At 42.5% G+C, this 18,640-nt stretch overlaps 1 protein-coding gene across 5 annotated transcripts in view; it reads right to left on the bottom strand.

Moving 5' to 3' along the window:
• The window catches only part of HECW1 (HECT, C2 and WW domain containing E3 ubiquitin protein ligase 1), a 1,624,660-nt gene that overhangs the window by 1,135,543 nt on the left and 470,477 nt on the right, over positions 1–18,640 (bottom strand). For all 5 annotated transcript variants that reach the window (XR_011274209.1, XM_069613305.1, XM_069613307.1 and 2 more), the window contains one exon: positions 1,091–1,412. Coding sequence is in view for 4 of the 5 variants with exons in the window: in XM_069613305.1 (XP_069469406.1) it covers positions 1,091–1,412 (322 nt within the window). In the remaining variant the exon portion in view is untranslated. The remainder of the gene's footprint in view (positions 1–1,090; positions 1,413–18,640) is intronic.

Below are 18,640 nucleotides of genomic sequence, written 5' to 3'. Positions count from 1 at the left end.
AACATAGCATAGCCAAAATAGCATGGCCGCTTGGGGGAAAACACTAAGAACAATAAAAGTGGGTTGTCTTTTTTGTGAAATCCGCCGTGGACACTGAGCAAGCCTCCGCATAACCCCTGTTCTCTCGCAGGTTTACTGCAACAGTGACAACTACCATTGTTTCATATGGTTCACAGACTTTTACAGTGGTTTTTATAGCCATAAGAAAGGCCAAGTGTGAAGGATACACTCAGATAATCACAAATTTACTTAGACAAACTAGAAATGAAGTGAAGGACAGTTTTGTCAAAAGTGCATAAGCTAAGGGCTTTGTTGTTTCTTAAGTAGACCGCTGGTTGCACAGGGGCAGTCATTCATTTTTCAGTTCTATGTCATTTTATCCTCATGTTTTTCTTTTTGAGGGTTTTTAACGAATATTTTTCCCAGAAAAAACTCATCGAATTTGATTCTTTTTATTTTGAGGGGGTTCCCCCCAAACACACCATCCCCTATTGTTTTTCTCTATTACCGACCCCCCATATGCACTGTCCCATCCCCACCTACATTTTTCTATGAGTTATTCATTGAACAATATTCATTAAAAAACCCATTGAAAAAAAGTCTGCCGATGAAAGGACGTTGCGCCTCACTTTTCATCTCTGTATTGTGCAAGCTTGCCCACTGTGCCTTCAGGGTCACCATTATGCAGGCCTAGCTCCATGCTTATAATGGGAAAACAGAAACGGCGATAAATAAATATTGAAATGAAGCAGAAGCTCCTTATAAAAGTGTTAACTTTTTACAACTAGTGAGTTTATTTTCATAATGAATGGCTTTCTGTCACATTTCTTGTTGTACAATTGAATTTCACAATTTGCACAATTTTTCTCTCCTTTTCCTGTCGCATGACCCTACCATCTTCTTGTGGTAAATCCAGTTTATTAGGATTGTGCATTTTTTTATCAACCTCCCTTCACAGTATATCTTGAAAAAGTATTACGATCACAAACAAAAGGTATAACAATTGCAGCCTTTGCACTTTCACTCATGTACACACACACACACACTTGTCCACAGAAAATCTTATTTGGGAAGTTGAATGATCACTCACCAATGAGATACATCCCAATCCAGTCACCAGCATCTACTTCTTCTTTGATATCCCAGTAAAGGACCAGGTCCTGCGAATGCCCTATCGCATAGTAAGAGCTGCTGACCATCAGAGTAGACCTGCTATCTGAAGTAACCAGGTCAGTGTCGCTGGTGGACCGTGGCAGGGCTGCTGCTTGGTGCGCGTTCCGGATGTCCACGTTGCGGAACTGCTCAGGGTTATAGCTGTACCTGAGTGGCTCTTTGCATCGGCGTCGGTTCTGGGAATTTCTTGATGGGGATGCCATAGCAGCCAGGCCCAAGAACCTGTTCTGGTACAAATTCTGTAAGTAGAGATAAGAAAAAAACTATGTTCAGTATCATTTGTATGCATCACAATATCGACTTAGGTGCAATTGAACAATGAACAATGATAGTGTTCAGGCAATGGATGGAATGAATGTTTTGGGAATCGTTCTTAACATTTCTCTTAAATATATGGGCATAACTTCACACATTCCTTTTGGAATATTACTAGAAAGTGCAACAAAGTCAGAACATTATCAATATATTTGATGCCCCCTAGTCTTCTCACAATCCTTACTATTGAAGGCTCTATGTCTTCGAAACAGAAAGTAATGAGGTTGCCTAACATGTACTGGGATTTTCCCTTAATTTCAAAGCGCAGTATGAGAAACCGCCCTCCTTATCCTATGCATGTGCTTTTCTGTCTCCAAGTGGGGACCAACAAAGAGACAGGGACCAAGTGGTCGTCAGTTGCAGGTGCATACAAAATAAGGTATGATGGGGTAAGAAAAGGGGTGCATTGTTGCTTACTCACCCACCCCCCTCCCCACCTCGCCAACTTCTATACCCCTTCCAACTCACGGCTGTGCTGTTGCAGTCCATTGATGTCATCACCTTTCCCAAATCTCCCATGCAGACCATGCTGTTGCGGGCCATAAAATGGATGAATGCTAAGTTCACATCAATAAGGCTGATCATGCGGTTGTGGGCCATAAGATATGTGTACATTCATTTCGCTGGAGCTGCGCTTTTGTGGATGTTAGGAGGGTCCCTATTACAGGTAAGAATTAAGGGCCACACTGTTGCAGATCAGTTTTTACATGCAGGCATGAACAGGACCTGTTCACATAATTCCCAAAATGCATCAGCTTTCCTGGCCTTCTACCAATAGGCCATCCATGCCATACTACCATATGACCTGCAACCACAAGGTAGTCGGCTTAAGCCCCAATTCATGCAAACTTGCACCAATAACCTGAGCTTTATACACTGTGAGAAAACAGCTTGCATTTGTAGTTCTGAAGGATATACAAACTGTTTCCACTATGGACCGATCAGGGCATCTCGCCCTTCTCCCACCCTTTCAATCAACATGCATTGACTGGTGGTGACAAGAGCTCCCTGTTGCAGTCTGCCCACAGGAAAAGTCCAAAATACTCAAAGAATGGGCAAGCACTTGCCGGCCATTCTTCTCCTATGTTGAGAACATAACATGGCTGCGGCGGATCTTTGTACAGAGAGGATCGATATATGGAGTTTCCCCAAAACATTCTAGCTTGATTCACTCTTCTACTGCCCACCGTGGCACAGTTCCAGAGAGGTACCATCAACAAATCTCTCTCCTTCTCTTTCATCTTTATTGACTGCGAGAAATGGTGTGATATAGCCGTACAGATGTGTGTGCCTATTATTCACGTTTGCAGTGACCTGGACCACCCACACTCTCATACATCCTTCATGTCCCTGCCTTCATTCAAGCAGCACTAGCTGATGCACAGCACTCACATCTGTAATATCAGGGCATTGATGAATGGCTGCACCAGGCATGCACAGAAATCGGGCAGATCACAACTATAGTAATAGAAACAAAGTGATGTCATAGAACCAACACCGCCACCGCGGCAATTGTACATCCGACCCCATTAGTTGAAGCATAGACTGTTATTGCAGCCACAAGAATGAACCTAAGAAGCCAAAATACTGGAGTGGGAGCCCGAACATCAAAGGGCCATCAATGGGGACAAGGTACGTATAATACACCACTCCACTGGCCGCAGGCATGACTAACCACACACATCAGTATACAGCAAGGACTACGACAAAAATGTGGTTGTGCGGTTCACATAAATTCTCTGCCTACTTACACCTGACTACGCCTCAACACCTCTGACAGCAGAATGCAGCGCAATCCTATGATCATTTCATGCTATGCTGAATAAGTGTGAGTTTCTAGCACTGATGCCACCCCTACTCTTCTCAGTACCCATCCACATGCCTGACCGCATGGATTGCTTCACTACCGGAGCCTGGCCAGCCATACTAAGGCTTTGTCAGCCAAATGCACACATGCATCATAATCGTGCTCCAGGACATCCAACACTCTAGACTTTGGCCTCCGAGGGCATTCCGACTAACAGCACAATGAGACTATAATAATGGTAGAATTGGCGCTATACACATGACAAGTACAATACAATACAATATACGTTAGAAATGTAAAAAGGCTGCATTACAAACCAGTGGCGTGTCCAGGGAGTGGCCTTGGGTGGCACATGCTACCCCTGGAATCTGAATGGCCACCCCAGGTGTCACCCCATTATCCTAAACTATGATCATTATGTGTGTGTGTGTGAGCTCATTCATCATGCCACCCCTGCATAAGTCAGTGCCCCACTTGGGCCACCCCAGTCGAAAGAGTCTGGACACGCCACTGTAATGCAAATGTATTGTACCGCCACCTATTTTGGCCATGGTAGGGCTGGTCTGGAGGAGATGAGCTGCACTAAGTTTCCTGAGGATGTATATGTGTTTCCACTGTGGTCCAATTACAACCAGTTATGCTAATGGCAGTGTAAACCTCTCAGGAAGTGTTGAGTGCCATGTCACATCCATAAGAGGGGGTGGCGTGCACCTTGCTCAAGCCAGACAACCATTACACTGACAGCCTTACGAAGCAGATGAAGGTCCATCTCACAACATGTTTCTACAAAAATAATGGTGTCTCACAAGAGAAGCACTGAGTGTATATATGGGATAAAGTACCCCGTACTGTAGTTAGAAGGATATTGCAAGTCACCAAGGAGTTCCGTGACCAAAGAGAGGAACACGGCCGAACGGACCAGCCTTTAAAAGGTACCGGAACTGCGATGTGACTTGCAATGTGATTTCTACGTACAGTAGGGCATATTTTATAACTTATTATGCATGGCTATACACCTTCATCCCCTTTAATACCTTTCCTCTTGCCTAATCTAATGTAAGAGAGCTTACATTTGCTGATCCATATAATCAATGTAGAATCTTTTATGTTTAAAGAAAGCTAATATGTAGCTTCTAATGTGTTGCAGAAAAATATGTTTTGCAGTTTAATACATTGCACCTCAAAAGGTTTTCGTTTTGTGTTTGAAAAAGGTAATAATGTAGGCTCTTGCTAACATTTGTTTACCTCCATGCACAAAATAATCATTTTACCGTTCGTTTATCGTTTATTCCCTCAAATAAACATAATCCATAAAACATTGCACACAGAAAACATGATCTAGCAACATCTTAAACATTATAGCAACCAGAAAAATTCAACTTCTGCAATATACAATATATTCATGCAGTTTAAAAATTCAATACAAAGACAACAATGGTGTTTAAATAACACACTAGTTAATAATATAATAAAATGCCACTTCATTAGCGATACCTATCTACTCGTTAATCAATGTATTCTTAATGGAAAAGGCTGCTCTTAAAAACATGTATGGGCCTACACAGCTGCTCTGTCACTAGCCCAAAGTAGAAAAATAAATGACGGACAACATTGCTTCAGATTTCTGTTGCAAAATATGGGATGAAGCAGTTTTCATCTTATAACATTGTACTTTGTGCAACAAGAACATGAAAGCAGATTTCTGTAGTATGTGGGTAGAAATAACCGGTCACATCAACCAGCCTTCCTGGACTACTCGGAAGGCTAACCCATTGTGTTACGTTTAGGACAATTAAAACAAAGCCATGTAATATGGGAACTGTCATTTATAAAAGATATTCTGCATAAGATACGATTGAGATCCTGGAACCTAGAAACTTCCAGAATTGCAATTACTGGTTTAACGGTTTACTCAGTTCCAATTCTTCCCCTTTTTGTTTAAACCTGTTTTCTATACTTTTTGAACGGTTTCTAATTTTAGTTTTCCGCATATGAGAACCATAAGCAACTGTTCCTGAGACTCAGCCCTTAGACGGGGATTTTCACACATAACTCACCCAAGGAATCATTAGGCCCCTGTCTGAGTTCAACACATTGCTCAATATTAGAGGTCTCAAGAAGGTTGGTACAGAGGCGCGTTTGATTAGATCTTCTAAATAGTCTGAGATGGTGCAGCTTTGGGGAGCACTGCTAATCTTCTGCAGAACGCATGTTGCACCTTTTAGAGGTCATCTGTTCTCTGGGGGCCCCAGAGTCCCAGGCCACATAATGTGATCCATCTTGCTTTGGCTTCACAAGCCCTATATAACACTGTCAAGGATTGTGCCTTACATTTATCTAAAAAAAAAAAACTATTCCCCCAATAGTGTGCATCATTCTCACTGTTTGTTTATTAACGCAGGATCTATTAATCACATTTTCTGAACATTGCACCCCTAACTAGTAGTATGTTCTAGTGCGCTCTGTTACCACATTATCTTAAAAAGAAATGTGCATGTGCGGTCCTCTTTTTTTTTTTTAGTAAAGACCATAACTGACGACTTCTCATGATTCCCTGCCAAGCCCCTCTCACTCGTGAATATTATATATGCGGTAATAAGTACCTGTAGAGATTTGGGTGTTCTGACCAATAACACACTATCATCTGTATATGATAGTACTGGAATCCCATTGCCGTTCAATGTCAGTCAAAAGGACCATGACTTTATACACAAACACGCTACTTGCTTTATAATATGAAGGCAACAGTGTACTGACATGGGGATATCACTTATTGTGTAAAATGTGTATTTTCCGGGACACTTTTTCCACTTCCGGTCACCTCCTCCGTTACTCTATCAGTCGGTTACATATCACTTAAAACCGAGGACATGGCTAAATTACTAAAGTGTGTTCTCTTTAAATATGGCTTACACAGCTGTAAGTATCACATTTTGATCCTCACATTTTCTAACCGAATGTCATTTCTCCATAGATGACAACATGAGCTGACAGGGCACATGTAGTCCTTGCATGCAATATGCACATGAAGATCTAGAGTTGAAATATTTGAAGGGTCCTACGGCTGTCACACCCCAATTCCATCCTCAGTCCTTGCAATGGATTATAGAATGACATATATGAATGGATGGTTTCTGAGTTCTCTTTCAGCCAATGCTCTGTTCACTCACACTCCTGCTGTTATTCTTTCATCCATTAATGAGTAATCCTTGGGCCCGATGGTTGGCTTCTGACTTTCTGTAGTAAATTCTCAGAGGAGACTGTCAGTCCCGTATTCTGAGCAGGTCTGAATGTGCAACAGTTTCTGCCTTCACCAATACAGATAGTTAGTTACATGGGAAACAAGTCAGACAATATCAGGATTCCCCTCTTTCAGATACAGGTTTCTCTATCAAACACTAATGGGTTATGCTGTGATAGTTCAATTCCCAGTCCTCCTCCCATCTCGATCAGGGTCCGGCATGGGGGACACAAAGGTAACCTTGTTAGTTATTTTCTCATGTGAATACCTGTCTAGAGAACCAATAGATCTGTCAGTAGAGCATGTACTCTTGCCTGGCCAGGAAGCAATCCTCGCACCCTGAAGTTAAGCCGCAATCCAGGCTATTCTATGAGTGAGATTTTGACGTCCAAGAGATGTCCATGCCATGACAACTGAGCACTGGAGTATTGGTGAACACTATGTATACAAGTTTTTCAATATGATTTGCATGGGTTAAAGCACTCTACAGGTATACTTGGCACATAGAGAGTCGGAGTGTCCAGCAACAGCCCTCTTCCACCTGGGGTTGGTGCTCAGTAAGCGGGGAAATTCACTGGCGTGCAAATAAGATCATAAATGGAGATCTTTGGGACCCAGTTCCTATGTGCTCATCTTCACATTTCCCAGTGATCTTTACTGACATTCAGTGAATATTCTCTATAGATTTAATGTATTCCTCCAGACATAGTATCTGCTCTCTACTATTCATATACAACAGATTACAGCACAAACATACTGGTCACTGTAAGTGTTGACCAACAAGGGTCGACTCTTCCCCTTACTGTGCTTTGTTTCCCTCACTTTCAGGTTCTCCTGGTAAGAGCATCAGTTCAGGGAGAATACTTTTGCCATACCATGTCAGATTGTTTAAGGTGCATTCGATACCTCGCAACACAGAATTTGGAAACGTAAGTACCTCTTATTGTTGTTTCTATTCTTAGCCTATGGCCTTCAGGTTATCAACACATGTGTGACTGTTAATATCCTTTCCAGTCTCAACTGCTCCTTGTAAGCCATTGTGGATGTTTTCTCTACGTATTGTGAGGAACTCATGATGACAACAAGTAAGACAGACACAAGTGATCACAGTTTAAGGGTGTTTATTGAACAATTAATTCTGTATCGAGGTTGGAAAAATGCCTATTCTATACCTAAATCTAAGATGGGAGCAAGCGTCGACCATCAAATGAAAAATAAGGCAGCCCTAGTAGCGTGTGTAAAAAATAAAAGGGCCTATACTAAGAAACCTATTGCCAAACCTCACAACTAATACAAAAAGGGGTGTGGGATAGTTCTCAAGAAAAGAAAGAAGTGTTCTCAAATAATATGTCCGGATGCAGTATTCTGGGCCTCCCTTCCCCACATTTTGGACACAGGGTAAGATGGGAGCTTGGAGCACAGTACAGTCTCGGGCTTCCCCCGCACAAGACGACAGTTCCAATGGCAGTTCTCAAGACCGTCGATGGCCAAGTCTCATTTCCTTAGAAAGTCTCTTGCCTTCGGGGCCTGATCTGTTCAAATAACAAAAACAAAAGTTCCTTTAACACATGAAAGTTCGTTTCCAAAGTTCCACTGGGTGATGGATTCAGCCCTGGGTCCCCCTCTTCTGGGTATTGACCCTTTATGTATCTTGATCAAAAATATCTCTTTATCAATCAACTTTGGGTGGTAATAGAATTAATAAGGATTTGTGATGGTAACTCGCTCTCTGAAAACACCAAATTCAATAAGTTGTTACTATATTAGATTAGTATCTGCGACGTGCATCTGGGTAAATACATAAGAAAAACAGAAAATACATAGTTAGGCTCTTATAGCCAGATTTATTCCAATTGGTGTACAGCCGACACATGTTTCAACCACCTGGTCGTTTTCAAGGCCTATTGCTGAATGGTGTGCATTCGTCACCTGGAGGACTGACTAGTCCTAGTAACAATTACTGAGTATCTCAACCAGTACAGTTCAATACGGTTCTTGGAACTTCCAATTATTGTGTGTCACATAATCTAAGTTTCAAAAGTATCCAGTTGATAAGTGTCTCTCACTGCCACTTTAAATCCAAAACAAACGCAGTTAGGTCTACATTGTTCATTACAACTTGTTAATAGGTATCTTTTATAACTGGAATCAATCCCTGGATCAATATGAGCACCCACAATGGGTGACAGATTCACCCCTGGATCTCCCTTGGTCGGACTCGGACCCCTCTTCTCTTTATATGCGTAGGTGATGGCTTCACCACTGGATCTCCCTTGGTCAGGCTCGGAACCCTCTTGCCTTTCACAGGATTTCTCCGCCCTCAATTTCTTAATGTCTTTTGCTTGGGTGATGCCTTCACCCCTTGGTCTCAGGGATCTCTTCATCCTCGTCTTCTTCCCTGTTAACATACTGCGTCTCTCCTGGGGTATTCCCCCAAGCTCAACACCAGATTCCCTTACCCAGGTGATCCTCCCTCACTGGTCCACCCCCAGGAACTGGATCCATCAGCAATGGCCATGTACTGGCCACCTGAATAAGAGATTCCCGAGGTTTTACTGGGAGAATACCCTCAGGTTTCTCACAGTATGTTAAATGGATCACTGCTAATATTAATGCATTGAGATGACTGTCTATCGGCCCCGTAAGGGTTGCTAATACCTCAAATACATTGCTAAGTTCCATATTGCCTTATTGCAAATGTTTTATTCTTCAGAATCAGAAATGACAGTGGCACACCAAACGTATAGCTTTGGTGCCTCATGGATAACCTTCACTATACATCTTCATTTTCTCTTCCCGAATGACTGGTACCCTGATGTCATCAGGTGGCCGGTGCATGGCACCCATTACTTCAACTGGCAATGAGTATCGTTGATGATGACATGTCCTAACTGTTATTGGTGAGACAGTCGATACGTGAGTATTCTCGGCTATGGCTTGTCAGAGGTGAACCTCTTTCATCAACCACTACACCATTCTTCTCTGAACGTCGACAAATACAGGTGGTTTTCAGCCAGTCTACCTTCTTATTTTGTGGAATTGCAATGGGTAAATAGATATCTCTTCACCATGCTGAAAGGCTTGGGACTGCTAACAATCCTCTACAGACTTGCCTGCTAAGAAAAGAGCTGCATCCAAGCTGATGCTAATATCATATTTACAAAATACATTTGTAACAGTGTGCCATTTTAAAACAATATTTGATTGAACAACAGTGGAACTTTTACTTCCACTTGGATTACATATCCTTCATGCGGGTTCTTCGTAGAATGCTGTACTTAAATTGTTTCCTTGAAATTTGGCAGAAGAATATAAAAAACTATTTCTTTATCTTCAGTAGTAAGGACTATGAAGAGACTCGAGGGATGGAAGATAAATGCAAATTATGTAAGGTAATCATCATTACTCCTTGTCCTTGCCTTTCTCGTCAGAGTCCCTAGGTCACTCGCTCTTCTCCCTACTAGATCATCTACCTTCGTGTCTGGGAATAATAAAAACACAGACAGATGGGGGGTTTGGAGGGGCAGTACATTTTTGACAACTTTGTTGGTTTCTGTCTGGAAGACAGGGAGACTTTCATATTAAGGACTGTGACGAGATGGCCAGACTAAAATTAATGCTGATTATCATTTGTAATCTGCTCATTATTGCCTGTTCATGTGGGCAATACAGGTAGTCGTGTGACCAGACGCTTGAGTTCTCAGTTAAATTAATCCAAGGGTGCCTATGAGGGCTGAACATTGCGGCAATGAATTGCAATGTAAACATTTAGATGAACCACACGTTATGTAGTTTCTGAATTGTGACCCCAGTGAATTTCAGTGATGGCCTTGGTGAAGGGATGTACCAGTGAGTGGTGAAGGGGCTCAGGACATGCATGGGCCTTAGAGTGGAAATGGGCCTTGGGTCATGGGCCTTGGGTCATGCATGAGCCACAGAGCAGGGGCAGGCCTGAGACTTTGAATGTGGATAAAAAAGACTTGGGTGTCAGACTACTAACTGTCTTAAGTAGAAGATTAGGAGGCGGTTAAAAGGAGAGGTAAGACGAGTAGGAGAAGACAGAGACTAGCATAAGTATGGACGTTGGCCATGGATGATAGTGAAAGGTAAAAAAATCCTTGTTGGTGAGAGGATTATTGGTTGGTTTATTGAACAGATCACGCAGCCCTAGATGCTGCTAAATCTCAGATAATCCTACTTTATAAGAGCAATCTATCATGATTGCAATCTGCTGCCTTGACCATGGTCGGGCAAGCCACCTCCACTCAATGAGTGAAGGAGCAAGCAGGTACCACTGGTGACACTGCTACTTGAGGTTTTCATGGCTTTGAGGGGCCTTCCAACATAGTGGGGTTTGGACAAACAACCCAATCAAAGTTATTGGTTGACTTTGACATCATGAAATTGCTCCTCTTTAATGAAGAAAGGAAGACAGGGGTTGCCTGAATCATATAGTATCAAGTCACAAGGGTGAAACCATTTTACTTGAGGAAGGGATCTGATGAAAAATTCTAGGGGCTTGGAATAGCACATAGGTCTAGGTGGCCTACTATGTAGACTTAGCTGTAGACGCATATGCAGGCATTTAAGTTGCCATCTTAAAATCCTGTTCTCCAGCATCATACAACATTTACTAAAGAAGCAGTTTATGATGCTCATTTTGTGAAAAGTGATAATTGCATGCCAGGGACTACCAAAATTAGCAGTTAATGTTGTTGGGTCTACAGGGTGCCATTTTCAACATTTACAAAATATGATTGAAATTGAAAGCGCAAAAACAGGTGAAATTGGTTTATGGTTCCATGTTACGGTCTATTACAAATATGTAAATGCTATCTGTAAATTACACTTTGCAGACAGAATTTACAATGGATTCTTATGGAATCTGCCTGCTTTTAGCAATTGCTGGTTGCAAGCAGATTTTAGGGAATCCATTTGTTTTACGCCAGTATGTCAATCTAGTGCGTGTGTAGAAAGGAGAGGTTTTTCAGTTGGAGTGGAAGTACAAGCAGAAACGTAGTTCCCCTTCCATCTCCCACCCCACCCACAAAACCTTTGTAAGATCTCCCAGAGTGATATAGCAAGGCTAAATAGCTTTAGGCCTTGTTTCTTTGCCTTACTATACCACACACCAGTTTTAAAATGACCTCCAGAGTGCCCCCCTTCTGTTGTCTTGGCATGTAAAATATCTCTTTCTAAACCAATGTGCGATACAAATAAAATATATCATATCATATCATATCATATTTGGTAGTCTGCATCCTTCAGAGCTGTCTCTCTAGGATAACCCTGTGCATAAAATAGTGCTGCCCTATAAGACAAATATAATTTTCTAGAACAAAAAGCATGCTTAGTTAATTTGCATGCCCACAATGCGCAGTGGCTCTGATCTGCAGATGAACCTCCACGGATGGTTAGTGGGGGCCCTGTGGAATGCATGGCTTAGCTGAATATTCCTCTTAAACAAATCCAAGTACAGTGGAGGGGACATGATTATGTTTAAGAATTGGTGAGAAGGCAGGCGCTCTGTTGCCAGTCACGTTTTCCTGCTTTAGCTTCTCCTCCAAACGCACGTTTTCATGACTCCATCAATCTTCAGGGAAGCTGTGTTTCTTTGCTTTTTTCAGGTGTGTCTTCATTTCCTTTTCAGGTGTGGCAAGGTAACTGACTCTAAGCATTCTGGTACTTGTATGTTTCACACTTAATTTTTCTTGCAGGTGGCTGGAAACAACTCCCTCCTTGACTTGACTTGATTATCCTTCACCTGTGACCCTTTCAAACCTGACAACCACCTTGTTGATTAGCTTGAATTTCCATGATTTCCCAAGATGACGGTGATCAGTGAACATCTGCCTCTACTTAGAGAGTGCACAGAGTGGGCTAAGAGGTGTAAAGCTGCCCCTTCAACTCAGTTATGATGACTTCTCCATATACATGCACCTCCAGCCCACACATACCAAAGACCTTGGTTACTTGAGGAAAGGAGTGATGAAATATGGTGGCTGAAATAAATGTACTAATCCTTTGGGTTTTGAAACAGGGCACATGATTGCAGAACATTCGTAATTCATCTTGGAGCTTGATAAACACATTTGGGGTTCTTTGTTGACCGAAAGAGCGTTGGTCAGGGTAGGGGAGTGGAATATCGATGATATTGGGATGTTTTCATAGGTACAAGGGGTGTAAGCAGGGCAGTATTAAGGCCAGGGAGCGTGTGGGCAAGGTAAAAAAGGATGATTTGTGAAGGTTTGGGGTTTAGGGATAGTGTTGTTTTGTTTATTTCCTCATTACAGTCCCCAACTACACAACTTCAGTCTTCCTTCATCGCAGTCAGCCACCAACCCCACCTCGCTCTTCCTCATCACAGTATAACATTGCTAAACTCTTCTTATCTAGTGTACACAAGAAACAGATTAAATACTTGATAAACCTGATGTTGCATAGCTCAGGAAGAGATATTGATAACAAATGATACGACATTGGGCATGTTATCAGAATAAAAGACAGAATTACAGGTGGTGGGAGGTATAGCATAACAAAACCCTTGAAAATTAATTGAAAAAACCTTAGTTGAAGTGACACTAATGTGCCGATTTTATACAAGGTTCACATAGGGAAAACAAACAACCCCATTCCTCACATAATTACAAACCACATGTTCAAACCGACTGGTGGTGTAGATTGCAGGAGTGGGAGGCTCATGTTTGAGGAGGCTGACGAATAGAGTAGATTGGAGAAAATGGTGATGGGGTGGATTAGATGAATGGTAAAGGGGTAGCGGTGGAGAGAAGGAGGTGGTAGCAACTAACATGAAAGAGGTGATGGCAATTGAATAGTAGCAGGTAGTAGCAGCAATGGTGAAGAAAGTGCGAACATCAGCCGAATCCTTGGCTTGAGGAGGTAGTAACAACTAAGGTAAAGGATGGGGTAACAACTAAGGTGAATTAGATGGTGACAGCTATGGTGTAGGAGGTGGTGACAACTAAAGGGAATGAGGTGGTAGCTGCGAGATGAAAGGAGGTGGTAACATCAGACCATGGTAGTAGTGAGAGGATGATGTAGTACTAGTCCGAGGTAGAAATATAGTGAGGTAGTGATAATGAGGAGGTGGTAACACCAGCCTGAGTTGATAATCTGAAGGTGGTGGAGACATCAGGCCAAGCTGGTAGTGAGCAGCATTTGGTAAATTCAGCCCAAGGTGGTAGTGAGAAGGAGGTGGCAAAATCTGGAAAGAAGGAAGAGGTTGTGATCTTGTTTGATTCCAGTAAAGAGGAGATGGAGGGAGTTTCAACCGATGGTGATAGTAAAAGAGAAAGTATAGTAACAACAGAGGATAGTGACCAGATATGCGAGGAAGTGGCCACTGTGGAGGAGTGGAAGACAGCTAGGGGGACAGAGGTGGTAGGAGCAAAGCAGGGTCGACTAAAGGGTGTATGAGCTGCCCACAGTCTAGGGTAAGAACCAGGAAGCCAGGTAGATGTAGAGGAGATAGAAAAGGATGCCAGTGGGAGAACCCAGGAGGGGTGGAGACCAAGAGTGCTCCTTTAGTCATACAGAATAGGAAGGTTCCAGTGGACCACACCAGTCCTAGGCATGATGAGACAGTAGGAGGAGGTACGAGAGGGGGCCGGGGAGCTTATCCCCAGCTGAAAGAGGGGAAAGAGAAAGACACAAGTGATGGAGTCCTGATTTCAGATGAAACAATAGTTTTGTGAGTTCAGAATACTGTGCCCTGCATTTCCAGCACATTTTCCTCACTTGGTTGAACTCCATTTGAAGTGACATGACTATGTCCAGTTATAGATCTCTGACCCATTGTGCAATGTAAACTACTATTCAGGTGCAAATGAGATTGAGTGAATTTAGCTCTGCAGAACGAAATAGTATGCTCTTTTGGACAGGGTTAGCTGATTTGAGTACAGACCAGGTAATATAAATATGGACGTCTACCCTGAGAGCATACAAATAATTGGTATATGATTCATGAAGCCTATGCACATATTCAAGACATCTATTGTTGTATTTTGCGAGGAATCTGAGGGAGTCCTCACTTCTTTTCCCCAAATATTCTCCCCCCTGGTTGCCAGGGAAAGGCTGTTGCTTTCGGATCCTGACCCTGGGGGTGGTTATGTGAGGGAGGACTAACTGGGTGGAGGAGACTTGGGGAGTAAAAATGAAGCCCACTTGGGTGAGTCATGGTGTCCCCCATTTCCCTTTCACCTGTCCAATATCCTCCAAGCCTTTACAGGCTATTATCAGTCCCTTAGATGGTTTTCCCCAAAATCTTTCTCTAATAAATACCACTCAGGAACTGGGACGAGGAAGACAGATGCAGAGTATCAGAATTGCTATGGAATGCATGAATATTGTCTGAATTGAATGAAAGCAAGTACTGTTGAAAACTGATCTGAATGAAAGCAGTTTTGTGAACTCCTAAGCTATAATGGAACTGTGTCAATTGAGAGAGCAAGCATTGACAAGAGCCAGAGAAAGATGTGGAAGTGCAACAAGTGAATAGTGGCAATCCAAGCAATGGTAAATCAGCATGAGGATGTGAAATGGGAATAAGCAAAGTACCACCGTAGAGCTGAAACAGTGGCAACATGCATACAAGGAAGAAGAGGCAAGACAGGTGTGTCGGTTGCGTGATCTGTAAAGGGTGGACCGCGAGGTCCGACAACTGCGCCTAGACCGAGGATGCCTACTTATGTGAAAGCTACTTAAAATACCTGCAAACAAGCTTGTAATTGAATATAAAGGAATTTTGGTGTAAACGAAAGTGAAGGAACTGTACTTTGTGAAATTGGTGAAAAGCAACCAAATCAGAAGAGCTGTAAAGTATCACAAAGAACTGTGTTTTGGAAAAGCTGAAAGACTTGAAAGCGCAGAGAAGGGAACCCCTTTGCGTTGTGAACTATCTTGTACCTTGGGAAAGGGAAAACCCTTTCCAATCTACCAGTTGGAAGAAGCTCTAAACTTACATCCCTACACATTGTATGCAAATAGTTGCGAGGGCAAGCTTAGGTTTTGGATAAAGCCAGACTTTTACTTTGCACTTCCTGATGCCGACTATCCTTAGTTTATTTAGGTAGGGACATCCCACCTTAGCATAGGGCAAGTTAGGCCTTTTTCCAACCTGCTTTTGTTGAAAAACAGTTTGTAGCCAAAAGCCTGAATTCAGTTGTCTGTGTCTACTTCATGATACCTTCACAATTTTGAATACAGGAATATGGGTGGTCACTGGGTATTCAATGCCATTACAATGTATTTTGATCAATGCTGTGAGTGCATGTTTAAGCACAGGCATACATGCATGTCGTGTGCTCACAGCAGCGAGTGTGGCAAATGCTGCATGTGCCCAGGGTAGTGAGCTTTAGTGACGTCTGCCATGGGCACACATTTCGGGTGTCATTACAATTCAATCCCTATGGATTACTCTTGATTTTATTCAGGTTAAAAAACAGCAGTGATCCATAGTTATTATAGCTTCTCTATCTACAACAGATGCAGGAAGAGACTCTATCTGTTTCTCTGCACAGAATGGAGAAACACACAGTCGAAATCATGCTTCATGCTCCATTGCCGCTACGTCCAGGAAAGCAGACCTAAAATAAGACAGATGAGGAAATTACACAGAGGAGCTCATTTTATAAAAATTAGTAATTTGGCAGCAGAGAGCCATGACGTTTGCAAAGCAATGTAACGGCTCCCTGCTGCCAAATTTTCATCACGTGTGTCCGCCTCCTTTTGCCCTGAACTTTTGCACTCTGCTGTGCAAAGTAAGTAAACGCTTGCTTGCCATGTTTACTTTAAATTGTGAGCCTTGCTTGCATTGCTTGCATGCAAGCAGCGCTCACAATTACAATTAAATCATGTCTGACATGCCAGCATGTCAGGCAGGGTTTAATTGTAATTGTACACGCTGCCTACCATGTGGGGATGGCAGGCAGTGTGTACAATGGATTTCTATAGGGTCTGGTTGCTTAATGCTGGTGCATAAAGATGGCAGACTCCATAGGGTTCTCCAGCATTTGCACCGGCATGAAATCCATGCCGCTGCAAATATTGGAGCATTTGTATGGCAGAGAGGCGGGAGGCATTAGAAGCATAAATTGTGTTCCGCCCATCCTCTCCACCATACAACTGAATGAAAATGTGGGGGGGTAACATTAATGGAAGGCGTAAAAGCCTTACGCAAGGCTTTTACGCTTTAGATTAACGTCCCGATTAAACATGAACCCCAACGAGTTTATCTGAGTGTATTTTGGCTCATTGTGCTATTTTACGATCAATTTAAAAAGAAGCCTGAAGTGGACTTTTTTACCCATGTGATTTGCCTTCATGTGGGGATTTCGATTACTTTGTTCATTTCAAGAATCTCTGTCCTAAATTTGAACAGCTTAATAGTAGAATTCTAGGTCAGATATAGTGATCCTCAAATCTCATATTGGCCAGTGAATGTCTGAATAAACTATTTTTGGGAGATTTTAAAGTATTTATCAGGCACACGGACACGGATAGAAATGTACAATTCTGGCATATCTTTCCACTCAGTTTGATGAATACAATTTCATCTGCGTCCACAAGTGCTCTGAATGTCTTGGAATTCGTCTGCCTTTAGCACATGGTCAAATCAAGCAGATTCAATGGCAATGCTGGAAAATGCATCCCGCCATGCACGTGCATTGTTGGGGGACAATTATTTATTGGAAATAGCTGTAGAGTAACACGGTATACCTGTTCCGCAATTGGATGCATTGTAGTGCTATTGTGTGCAGCCTGCTCCGTGCACAGTATGGTGCAGAGCAAAATTATGCCGTCTCCGTTCTCTTCAAGCAGTCCATACTACGGTTGTGACATGTCCTTTCCAGTGGTCGAAGTGAGCGGGAGCGGTTGGGAGCGTTTCTGCTCTTCTTTTTTTTATTAAATTTTACTGTTCCTATACTTTTTTTTTTTTAAACCGTCCCGGAATGGTTTTGTTTTCAAATAAAAGTGTAGGAAGAAGTTGAAACTTGCACTTCAGTGCCCTGCACTGAACGTTCCCTTAAACAGCAGGTGCATTTGTTTAGGGGTTTGCATAGTGAGTCGGAGGGGGTGTGGTGATGGGGTTTGTGGGGAACCGGGACAGGCCAGCAGGGAACATAGTTCCACTACTTCTTTACACTTCGACCGCTGGTCATTTTAGCTGTTTGGAAGAGTTTTGAAAGACACCCAGGAAATGATGTGACATACCAATTGTATGTTTGTATGCTCTCGGTGGTGAGACATCCATGGAACATTAATTCAACATCCCTGGGCAGGGAGATCACACTGTATCTCGGCGGTTTTCCCCTGTCCATTTCATTAGCTACAGCTAAGTATTTAATTGGAGCATGTAAGGCAGTGTATCAAGTCCCTGATCTGATCTGATGCATTCCAGTTAATTAAGAGGTCTGAGCATTTGCCGAAGCAATTAAAATAATGCAGTTCAGCGGGCAGATTTGCGAGGCATGAGGCGATTTCTTTAGTCATTGTGTGGCTGGGTGGGGGTACAGGTTAAAACATGGGTACACATGAAGCTTCTTATTTTTTCAAATTGATGATGATCATCATATCCAATAATTCACCTGCTAGAATCATTTTCGGCCTTTCATAAGACTTCATGCAATAAATGTTACGGTTACTCAATATAATGCGGCTCAATTTATCAATCTCGGAAGCAAGAAATGCTGAGTTGGCAGTGCCAAGTTCCACTTGTGGCCCGCTTGTCTGGCCGTTACCTGTAAACGCATCATTTTGAGATGGACTAAGTTTGGTCACTCCCAATGGCTGCACTACTGCTCATGTCTCCTGGATCAGGCACACATTTATTTTGATGGAAGACAGATTCTCACAAAATAATCACTGGTATTCGATTGTGACGCACTGTTTGCGGGTTGTATGAAAATGTAACTCTTCATAGTAATTTTCAGAAAACGACATGATAGTGTTAAATCGTATTGACCTTGCACACCTTCCCGCTGGTCTCTATCACTTCTGGCCGCTGGCTGGGCAATCTCACAGGTTTCGGTAACACTTAATAGAGAAACAAGCCTCTATACATTAAGGGATCTCTGGAGTAAAAC

The sequence above is a fragment of the Ambystoma mexicanum genome, chromosome 5p, assembly GCF_040938575.1.
Source record: "Ambystoma mexicanum isolate Mex_15411 chromosome 5p, UKY_AmexF1_1, whole genome shotgun sequence".
Classification (NCBI taxonomy): Eukaryota; Metazoa; Chordata; class Amphibia; order Caudata; family Ambystomatidae; genus Ambystoma; species Ambystoma mexicanum.
The sequence above is the reverse complement of the archived record's forward strand: the minus strand, read 5'-3'. Positions and strand labels throughout refer to the sequence as shown.